We start from the raw sequence: 12226 nt of genomic DNA on the forward strand, positions 1-12226 counted from the left end.
ATAGGGTCTCCCCTACAAAAATAATTAAGGAAAATTTAACAAAAAGTAATACAGTGATTTTTTTTTCCAGGAATCATTTGAGAGCTATCATTTTATAAATGGATAGGTGGCGTTTCCTAAATCAACACAAATAGCAGGTATTTATTATGTAATTCAGTGTATTACATGAGTACCCAGAATGTGTGCTTTTTTCAGTCCTCTATAAACCTACATTCTTTAAATACACCCACCTCCACCCATCCACCCCTAGGAGTGTTAGTGCTTTGAATAGTTGACTAATGATTCATTTTCATACAGAACATCTAGTTAGTTACCAAGACCTGTGAATGCTGCCTTTGAAATTTCTCTCATATTCATCTCCCCTACTCCAGCCCTTTTCCAAAATATTTTTCATCTTACCAAAACATGGTTTTTGTCAAATCATTCTGAGTTCAGTAACTTTTGGTGGCTTTTCATTACCTACAGGTCCATTTAGACAGATTATAAACAATAAATTTTGGGTCCGGCTTTCAAAACCATTAACGATTTGACAGCTGTCCACATACCCAACTTTATTTTCTTCTGCTGGGATAACTTTTTTCCAGGTGAATGGGTCCTCTCATAGGTTTCAAACACATCATGAGTATATCTGCTCTCATCCCAGCCCATCTTCTTTTCCTTTGTCTGTTACCTAAAGTACCTTCCTATTGTCTCTCTACCTGACTCTTCAGTGTTCAAGGTTTAGCTCAAATTCTGCTTTTTTAGTGGTAACCTCCCTGTGTTACTCCAGCCCCATTTAATCCTACAACCCACAAATTTATAACCCATAAACCTTCATAAAACATAACTAGAATATTTTCTTATGAGGATTCTTAGCATTTTATTCATTGTCCCTGGAGTAGAACAATACCTGCTATATAGTAGGCACTAAATAAAGATTTGTTTTGTAAAGTCTCTTTACCTTGTTTATAACTTTTCTTTGCCTGTTCTCTGACTTAGAGGACAAAATTCACATTCCTCGGCATAGCTTCTAAGTCTTACACAGTATATTGAATTGTTTTTGCTTCCCAATGTTCTCTGTTTTAAGCCCCTGGTCTCTCTTCTCATGTGATCTTCACAAGCCATGTTCATTCCTATTTCAGTATTTTGGCTTATGATGCTTTCTTGGCTATATAAACACTTGGCTTGCCTCTTCTGCCTGTTTCCATCCCAGACATCCTTGTAAAGTTAAACTTAAATCTCACCATCACCATTAAAATGTACTTCTCTCTTATCCAAATGCCTAAAGCATTTACCACCTATATCAGCTAGTTTTGGAAGTTAATCAAACTTACATTTTTACTTGTTTTTATTAAAAAAAAAACTTTATTACTTTATTCTTTGTGTGTGTGTGTGTCTTTTTTGTCTTTTCCAGGGCCACACCCGCAGCATATGGAGGTTCCCAGGCTAGGGGTCTAATCAGAGCTGTAGCTGCCGGCCTACACCACAGCCACAGCAACACAGGATCCAAGCCGCATCTGTGACCTACACCACAGCTCATGGCAACACTGGATCCCTCATGGTTCCTAGTTGGATTTGTTAACCACTAAGCCACTACGGGAACTCCCCTTTATTCTTTTAAAAAGAATAAAGTGAATACCTTTGTGGGTTTTTCATTTGTTTTTGTTTTTGTTTTTTTGCTTTTTAGAGCCACATCCACGACATATGAAAGTTCCCAGGCTAGCAGTCGAATCGGAGCTGCAGCTGCATTCTACACCACAGTGACATGGGATCCAAGCCATGTCTGTGACCTACACCACAGCTCACAGCAACGCCAGATCCCCAAACCACTGAGTGAGGCAGGGGATCAAACCTGTGTCCTCATAGACACTAGTTGAATTCATTTCTGCTGTACTACAGCAGGAACTCCTCCTTTGTGGTTTTTTAGTTGAATCACAAAAAAGGACAATGAAAAAAATTGAAAGTGTCTTCAGATCTCAGCACTCAGATATAAACATTATATCCCTTTAGGCATAATTGCCCTGAGGTCATGTAAGATGCTAAAAACCGTTTAGGAATCTGGATGACAGGTATATATGTGAATTCTTTGTGCTAGTTGTGTAATTTTTTTAAGTCTGAAAAAAATTATGATACTAACAAAAATAAATTCATGAAGTAGTGCAGAGTTCATAAAAGAATCCAAATATATAGTTATATTAGTATATGAAGCAATGCAAATCAATCAGGAATCTGAACTATTCAACAAAATGGTGATGGGATAACAGGCTATCTACCCATTTGGAGAAAAAAAATGGACTCCTCCCTCATATCTTACACAGAAATAAATTCCACATGCATCAGCACATTTAAAAATGATGAGGCAGGAGTTCCCATCGTGGCTCAGCAGAAACGAATCCGACTAGGAACCATGAGGTAGCAGGTTTGATCCATTTGCTGTGAGCTATGGTGTAGGTCACAGATGTGGCTTGGATCTGGCGTTGCTGTGGCTGTGGTGTAGGCCAGCAGCAATAGCTCCGATTAGACCCCTAGCCTGGGAACTTCCATATGCCAGGAGTGCGGCCCTAAAAAGACAAAAAAAAAAAAAAATTTAATGATGAGGCATAAAAACAAAAATATGGGTGGCAAATGTTATATTCATGACTTGAATAGGCATGATAATACATGACAGGAAAACTAAAAACCGTTGAAGAATGCTGATAAAGCTGAATGCATAAAAATTAAAACTTTATATATGGAGGAATGGGGAATGCCATAAAGTTAAAAAGACAAGTAATAAACTTGGGGAATATACTTGTAGCCTGTATGGCAAAGAATTGATAGGCCTATGGTAAGGTGTTTCAGAGTTTGTGCTCTAGGGTAGCATTGCCCAAGTCCTGCCACACTTATTAATGATGTGACATTGGGAAAATTTCCTAACTGCTCTATACCTCATTTTTCTCATTTGAAAAAAATGGTAATAAGACTCCTTTGATTCATGGTGTTATTACCTGGGCACTTAATCCATATGTAAAAGCATCTAGTGGCATGCTTGGCATGTAATAATGATCATTGTAACTGCTAAAATGTATTGGGGGAGTTCCCATTGTGGCTCAGCAAAAACAAATCCTACTAGAATCCATGAGGACTGGGGTTGGATCCCTGGTCTCACTCACTGGGTTAAGGATCCGGCATTGCCATGAGCTGTGGTGTAGTTCTCAGACACAGCTCAGATCTGGTGTTGCTGTGGCTGTGGTATAGGCTGGTAGCTGTAGCTCTGATTCAGTCCCTAGCCTGGAAACTTCCATTGGCCGCAGGTACGGCCATAAAAACAACAACAACAACAACAACAAATATATTGGGGGCTTACTGTGTACCAGGCATTGTGCAAGCCTTTCAAATATCATCATCCAGTGAGGATGGTAGTATTATTGTTCCCATTTTACAAATGGATCCCTGATATTTAGAGACCAACAGCTAGTAAGTGATGAAGGTGGAATTTGACCAGAAATGGGATTCCTGACTCATCCACTTAACATTTACACCATATGGTGGTGATTCTCAAGACAACTTAGTTCCCCTTTCCTTTAGTCCTGGGGCTATTTAATCTTGACAGTTAATTGGAATTCCATGTTCCTCTCAGAAGGTATGTGAGTTGAGCTCTTCAAAATGTATTTGAGCACTGGTATATCCATGTAGTTATAATCTCAAAGAAAAGAAACCTTGTAGAAATTCATGCCGTAAAGGGACTTATGTTGCATACTCTACAGCACCAAGTATCATGTCCACAGTATGCCTCTATACATACTTCCTGGGGTATTTTTTTGGTTTTATTTTGAGCAAATAAAAATCACAAATGATTTTATCTTAGCACTTAGTGTAACAATGTAGCTAAAGTAGTTAAAGTAGAAGCAATGGTAGGTGTTGATGAATTAAGTAGAAATAACATTGGAAGTTAAATTCTCATTCAAAAATAACTTCAGATTTCTTATTAGAAAATTCAATTTATTTTGTGTTAATTTGGGGAGCTTTCTTTTTACCTTTTTTTGGTTTGTGGGAACATAATTCAAGTCTTAGTTTGTGTTATAACTCAGAATACAATTTCTTTTGATAGTCTTAAAAATGAACTTAAAAACTTTTATTAACTTTATATATTTAGAGACAGAGGCTACCATCTATCTATTTCTTTTAATAGATTTTTAATTTGGTTATTCAGAACAAATCTGAAAATGCTTTTTGTGTGGTCTTAAACCTTTTTCTTCATAGTAATATAGTGTTAAATCATGTAAAATCTAATTTGGAAAGAATATAATGAATCTGAATCACAATTTGTGCTTCTTTAATCATGAAGAAGAATTGACTTGTAGGGACATGAAAGGTTTAACTCTGCCTTAAATATAATTTTTTAAAATCGTTGCATTTTAAGGGAATACTATTCTTGATAGAAATAACTTATTTATCCCTCCATCTAGCTTTCTTGATAGATGGTGAAGAAAAGACACTATATACCCTTAGGAGAAACCCTGCTTAATTCAAGGAATACCATATATATTAGATCCTGTCCTGAACAAAATAGCAGATGAGGAAGAATGCCCAAAAAAAGGCATTCATATAAACACTGGCATTTTTTAAAATTTCTATGAAGAATCCTAACCTCATCACCCTCGCTCCCCAAGCACTCACTTTTTTCTCCTGAATTCTTACTTTGCCTAAATTCTAACAAGCTTGGTTATTGGGTTTCTAAACCCACATCTACTTAGGAGGAGGAAGAGGTGCTACAGGCAATCAGGGAGACAGCCACAGGTGATCACTGCATTGCGATAACAAGAAAAACTAGAGGAACAGTTTAGAAGCAGACATAAAAATGCAAGAAATTATAGTTATCTGAGTTCATTTAGTGTGGGGTCAGTCATATCTAGATTTCTCAGTCCTGAGGCCATCATTGTATTACAGAATATCTCATCATTGTATTACAATAAAAGACACCAAATGCTTAAATTAGAGTCGGTAAATGTCAGCATTTACCAGTATCCAGAATCTAGTCTGACAGTGGTATTTGATCCTCCTAAGAGGGAGGGGGTTTGGCTTGGTAATGGTAGACTTAGGCATTTCCATTTGCTCTTGTTTTATTACTAATTCAATGTTAGGTTCTTCCAACTCTACCTTCATCTTCCATTTTCACCTGGAAGTCTGTGAATCCAGTTCCTGCCCAGGCCCTCATGATCTAGGTCCTCCCGGCCGCATTCTCATGAACTTGTGATCTCTTTGTAATGTCTGACTTAGGTTTTCCATTCCCGAGGATATGTCTTCTCATAGATGCCTTATCCCAGAGCTTCACTCCTGGGCCTGCCCATGCAGCCATACATGTGTCCTTTACCAGGCGAGGTTTGTCAATCACTGATCAAGGAACATTCTATAGGGTATCTGTAATTAGTCAAGTTTAGAAACTGCTTTATGCTATTCATAACTCCTTCTTTAGTCCCAGAGGAGAAATGTCTTAACCAGAGCCAACTGCCCAACCTGGCTTGGACCCTTGGGATTGAAAAAAATCCTACAGTGGCCGGCTTTTGTTTTCATGGACATAGCAGAGTTGAAGTGAGTGGAGTTAATAACTCTTGGTGATATCAGGAAATCATACAGAGTCGACATTTGTCTGCCCAGTAAGCAGTTTAGTCCTCTTTCTCATACAGGGTTTTCCAGTAATGAGTGTGCAGTAAGTATTAGGAATAGTTTTGCCCCGAAAATATTGTTTTCAATTCTTTGCTTATGATGGCAGCTCAGTGGCTTCCATTGTGTACCACTGGTAAGTTTTCTGTATTAATACTTACTAATAGGTCCACCTCTCTTTGTTAGTACATTACTCCCCCTACTGGTAGCCATGGCCTACCTAGAATCTCCAAAGTTAAGAAGGGTTTTGTACTCACATTTAACTTAGTTGACTAGGGCAGCTTTGTAGCATGACACAGGCTGTCCAACAGCTCAGAGGTTGCAAAGGGCTTTATTAACCCTCACATGATCTCCCTTGCTGATATACAGGGCTTTGCCATATTATACCCATGTGATCATAAGACTAACCTTATCCAATTATATATATTTGTATAAATATACACACAGAGAGAACATAGTATTTCTTCAGATGCTTAACTATCCCATTAACATTACCTGGGAAAGGGGAGATTACATACTGGAACAGGATTCTGAGCAGAACATTGCATGTTTGATCTTTGAACTGACCTTGGGTGATATGCCCCAAGGTTACATTATGGGATGGCTTGGACTGCTATCTTCAGTTCTTCCTTTGGCAGTCTGAGGGTCAGTTCTCATCAGTTTCTTTTTTTTTAATGGAGGACCAATTATTATCCCCATTAACTAGCCTCAGACTCTTCCTAATAGGCTGTAAACTCTTTGCAGGCGGGGATTAAATCCTTTTATCTTTTCACACCAAGCACAGTTCCTACCTTGCATGTTGTAGGAGCTTAACAAATGGCTTATTGGTAAATTAATTAATTATAAATGAGACTTTGGGATAGCCTATGTCTTATTGAGCTTCTAATTGTTTCTTCAGCAACATTAACTGGAAACACAATTTCCCAGGAGCTATGCTTTATCTTAGTTAATGTTGTTTCAGAGAGAGACTTTGTCATGATGATATAAAATTTTGATTAAATGGAAACAGCAGTTTATTTCCCTTTTACTAATAGCTCCACATAAAATACCATTTATTATTAGAGAAATGATTGAGAAAAAAAAAAAGATTTTCTCAAAGTATTGTAACCAAGCCATGGTTAAAATAATTTATACTTTGTATGCAGAGCTTTTTCAGTTAATGTATCCACTTATTAGGCATTAGGAAATTTTGAGTGAGGAACAAGGTTATGAAATATATATGCACAAATGGAAGCAGAAAGAGACTTATAGTTTGAATAAGTTAATGCTGTTCTACCAAACCTAATATTCTCATTTTTGCCCTTTCTTCATTCAGAAACTAGGCTTTTTCCCCCAGTATATTAACTATGGCCTAGGAATGAGTGAAAACTTTTGAGCTGCTATATTAAATCATTTCAGGATGTTGGGAGTAGGAGTTAGCAAATTATTGCTTAAGGGAACCAAATAATAAGCTAAGAAGGATAAATGCAACTTACTAAAGGGTCCAGCATAAAAACAAATAGTAGCTTATGCACTGGGATATTTTAATGCGGTGTTTGAGCTTCATGCACTCTACTATCTCTTAGATTCTAAGTCTTATTCAAAGAGGGGCACTACTAACCCATTTGGCTTTGTGAAAATTAGAAAAATATGGCCTTCCTTGAGTAAAATTTTTAAGCATATTTTGCACAACTTGAACAATCCTATGTTCAGGTCTGAAGAAAGTGGGAATGTGAATGGGTACCCACTCTGGCTTTGTCTGGTGATTCTGGACTCTACCCTCCTATAAGGAAGGGAAGAAAGAGGAGTGAGAATGAAGGGTTGGGGTTGGGGGACAGTGGCTTGGGGACTTAATCAGGGGCATCGGTTTCAGTTCACCCAAACAGTGGTTCCATAAGTCAAACTTATTTTTAAATCAGTGACTAGAACATCTATGTTCTATTAAGAATTATACAAAACTGCTGCTTAAGAGGACATGCCCCTTTTTGGTTCAGCCTGGCTCTACAGGCGTGGGACATGGAGACTCATAACCCTGGCAGGAGCAAGCCTATGTATATACCATACACGCACCCCAGATGTCGGAGCTCACATCCCACTGGTGGTGCATACATCCTCCCACCCCCACCCTCATCCCTGTAAGTCTACCCATTTGGGACAGAAAATGAGCCAGTCAGAATTGGGCCTCCTAGAGCCAGGGATGGCTCCGGGGATGTGCCAGTGAGTGTGCAAGTGTATGATTGTTAATGAATGTCTGTATGCAGTTACATGACTGAGAACTTTCCCTATGGCATTAAGCTCCAACTGAGAGACCCATGATCTCTTCTCATGACATCACGTATATTCTTAACTTCACATGTCTGCTTTGGGAATACTGCCACCCCTCCTCAGCCATGGTGCTATTGTGCTACCTTGGATTCAGTCTATGTAGATACATAGCATTATATTAGGTACTCGAAATAATACAATGTTTCTATATTTAAATGGGTGAGCACTTTAATGTTTAAAAAAGAATTTTGAACACTTTTCACTTAGAGTTTCCATATTTTACTTAATGCTTATATTTTTATACTTTTTTTAAATAGAACATAACTGAATACATTTAGACCACATATTGTGAAATGTAAAAGCATGTATCAGTTACCCATCCTCTAATTGTGTAGCTAGAACTCTATAGCCCCCTGAATTTCTGAACAAAACGCAATGTATGTTCCTTTTAAGGTTCTGAGTCTGTTCAGGACCTGCTGTGAGTTTGGAGGTAGGAGAGAGAGGATTTCTCATGTCACCAGTGCCCTAGAAACTGAGTTGAGAGTGAGTTCAAAGCACCTGAAGACCTCAAACTCCCCCCAAAATCAATTCCCAATAAAAGTTATTTTTATACTTAGTGTTAGACTGGATAGGAAGTGTCCTTTAGTGATGGAAATTCACACTGAGGATGTAATTTCACTATGGGGTTGTTTATTTTTAAATGTTGTATTAGGAGAAATTTTAAACATATACAGAGTTAGAGTGAGATAATGAACCCTACACAACAGTATCTGGTTTAACAGTTAACATTTTGTCAATCGTGTTTCCTCTAAGGCCCTTCTCTCCTTTTTTCTTTGCCCCGTAGTATTTTAAAGTAAATTTGAGACACGGTGTCAATTCATCTGTAAATATTTCAGCATTTATCTCTAATTTTTAAGGCCCATGCCACTATCCTACCTATAAGATTAATAATTCCTTAATGTCATCTAATACTCTTCCTCATTCAAATTTCCCTGATTGTCTCAAAAACATCTTTTTACAGATTGTTTAAATTAGAGTCTATATAAGGTTCATACATTGTCTTTGACTGTGTCTCTCATGTCTCTTTTCTATATTAATAAATTTTTATATTTTCCTTGCATTTTCTTATAATTTTTCAAGGGGGCGTAAAAGGAAAAATACTACCAAAATCCATATATTATGCTTTATCTTTATATATTTAATTTGTACATTGTTTTCAGATCCATACATACTTAATGCTGAAATGGGAAGGTTGAGAAAATGGAAAAAAATTTTTCCTTTTCTGATTGAAAAATAGGCATGAACTGATCTTTTTACTCAACAGCAGAAATCAAATGCAGAAAGGTGCAAAAGATAGAAAGTTGCAAAAGATAGAAAGCTACTATCATATTTGAATTCAAGTAAGTCTGCATTAAATCACATCTTTAAGCTGCATTAAATCACATTTTAAGTTACAGTTTGACCAAACAAAATATCACTTTAGAAATACAAAATTTGTAAATAATGTACTCTTCGCTTCTGGGATTTTTTTTTTTTTTTTTTTTTTTTTTTTTTTTTTTTTTTGTCTCTCAGATTTGGGATTTGTATTTCAGTCCAGTGAATTCAAACTAAGACATTGTTTTCTTACCAAACACATGAGTGTTTATATCTCTTCTACTGCTACCAATTAATGTACCTAAATGGCTTGTCCGTTTGACAGTATTCCCATTGAGTTAACTGTCTCAAAACCATTGGTCTTTGTAAAAATAATTAAATCATATATTTGCTTCTTTTAAAAAATATACTTATTTTGCTATTCTACCAGGTTAATGCATTATTTTCTTTCACCGTGGATAGGAGGACAGAAAAGGATTTCTTCTGCCACTATAATTTTAACACTACATTGCTTGATATAAATTGTGCAGTGCTGCTAAAATGCCTCAAAATTTTACCATTTCTTTTTATAAACTCTGAATCCTGTGATATCTTTCCTTTCTTAGGATATGAACGAGTCTGCCAAACAAGAAGATATTTTAGAATCCACAACAGATGCTGCGGAATGGAGTCTAGAAGTGGAACGTGTGCTACCACAACTGAAAGTCACGATCAGGACTGACAACAAGGTATGGAAGAGAGAACACATTTTGTTCAAAGAGATATATATAAAGCATTTTCAAGGTCAAGGGTATTCCTAATTGTACAAACTACTTATTTAAGAAGGAATTCCATTTCTAGTGTCTTGTTTTAATAGAGATTTAATGAATTGTTGTTGAATAACTAAATAATGTAATATGGTCCACAAAGCAAGGGATAGATCTTTAAAATGATTTGGAATACATAATGTTTCCCTGAGATTAAGGCATATTTTCTCAATGCATTTTTATAAATTTCGCTGGCATCATATTTTGTTTAGGTGAATAGTGGATGAAACTGAGTATCTGTGACTGTATATTAACTGAGTTGAGTCAGGACATGGTTTAGAACTCTGCTAGATGGCAAAAGAGAAGACATCCTGGACGTTGCCTTACATAGTCTATTCAGTACACATGGTTATAAGTTAAATATTAAGAAAGTTATCAAAAAATCCTATGTAATAAAGATTTGGGGGTTAGGATGGGGGAACTGGCCCATTTAACCAAGTTCCCACTTCCTTTTCACCTGTAACTTATGAGTAAGAACTTCAGGACAAGCTAACGGGTGACTAGACAATGCTACTCTCATTAGTACTATGATACTCTCTACAAAGTGGGCTCGAGAGACATCGAAGTAAAAAAGCTAAAGGATTTTCATCCTCGGAGGCTGGAGACAAGCCCCAGAATTATGGAAAAGATTCTAGGGCAGCTTGTCACTCTGCAAATGTGGTTGTGCATCTGCCTCCAAAGTAGAAGAAGCCCTACAAAGATTGCTGTTTTCAATGCCTTGGAAGCTAATTCATAGATTATCTGGATTTGGGCCTGTAGAATTGTATCCTAGAGAAGGTATAAGGTCGCCAAGACTCGTAGGACAGTCCTAAAGTAGGATAAGGACAGCGGAGTTCTTATTAGACTGTGAACAGCTGTGGAACAGTGTCTAGAGTAAGTGGGCAGACCCTCAGCCTGCTTACCATGTACTTGGAATACAGATATTTTGACTACATTGGGAGTAAATTCTTTGCTTATATATCTCTTATATGTAAGTACCTATAAATAAGAATTTCTTTACTGATTTGATCTCTGCTGGAAGTCATAATTTGCAAAACTAATTTTTTGTGAAAATGTAATTTCTGATTCTTTAGTTTTGTTGGAACAAATTCTCTTCATAAAATTAAAATGCATTATTATTGTGACTCTAGTTAGAATGACATGTTAAAATAATTGTATAATTGGGAACTTTTAAGAACATCTTAGTCCCAAAAGGAAGTAAGTTTACCTTGTTTACTTTCAGGGTAAGTAAACTCTTGAAATTAAACATCTTATTTAAAACCGAATAGGATCACGAGAGTGTTTTTTTAAGAATGGTCATTGATTCCACATAATAGAAGTAACTGAATAAAGAAAGAATATAAATGTAACTGCTAATCTGTACAGTTTACAAACCAGTATTGCAGTAATCAAAATCTTAAATTCTTGGAGTTCCTGTTGTGGCTCAGTGGGTTAAGGACCTGACGGTGTCTCTGTGAGAATGCAGGTTCAATCCCTGGTCTAGCTCAATGAGTTAAGGGTCCAGCATTGCCACAAGCTACGGCTTAGGTTGCAGATGCAGCTGGGATCTGGTGTTGCTGTGGCTGTGGTGTAGACCTGCAACTGCAGCTCCAATTCAACCTCTAGCCTGGATTTTTCCATATGCCAAAACATGAAAGAAAAAAAATCCTCGATTCTTAAAGAATCAATGTTCTCCTGATTTGGAGAAGATTTAACTAGTTCACAGTTGGATTCTCAGAGTTCCTGCTGTGGTGCAACTGAATGGGGGCATCACTGCAGCTCAGGACACAGGTGCAATCCCCAGCCTAGCACAGTGGGTTAAAGGATCCAGCGTTGCTACAGTTGCATCATAAGTTGCAGCTGTAGCTCAGATCTGAACCCTGGCCTGGGAACTCCATATGCCATGGGGCGACCAAAAAAGAAAAAAAAAAAAAAAAAAAAAGGAAGTTGGACTCTTAGTCCCATGCTGTTCATTACCTTGATCTTATGGAGATATACTGTGTTAAATTAACTATACAATCTGTGTTACAAGCAACATTCCAAAATGTCAGAGTTTTGTGGGGGATTTTTTAGTATTTTTTTTAAGAATATGTGAATATCATTTTGATTTTAGATTTTTGCAGTAAAGCATGCTGACCTAAAGTCATATTTGATTACTTTTTCAGAATTCTTCTCCAGATCATTTGGTCTTTGTGTCCAGT

General features: G+C 36.9%; 1 protein-coding gene across 1 annotated transcript in view; it reads left to right on the plus strand.

The window, feature by feature from the left end:
- IFT57 (intraflagellar transport 57) overlaps window positions 1-12226 on the plus strand; it is a 57943-nt gene that overhangs the window by 21383 nt on the left and 24334 nt on the right. Inside the window, exon 6 of the mRNA XM_084991468.1 lies at window positions 9846-9968. Within this exon, the coding sequence (XP_084847594.1) occupies window positions 9846-9968 (123 nt within the window). The remainder of the gene's footprint in view (window positions 1-9845; window positions 9969-12226) is intronic.

Source organism: Sus scrofa, chromosome 13, assembly GCF_054392235.1.
Source record: "Sus scrofa isolate SSC_HxYL_T2T_F1_AM1 chromosome 13, Sscrofa_HxYL_maternal_Yorkshire_Landrace_v2.0, whole genome shotgun sequence".
NCBI lineage: Eukaryota > Metazoa > Chordata > Mammalia > Artiodactyla > Suidae > Sus > Sus scrofa.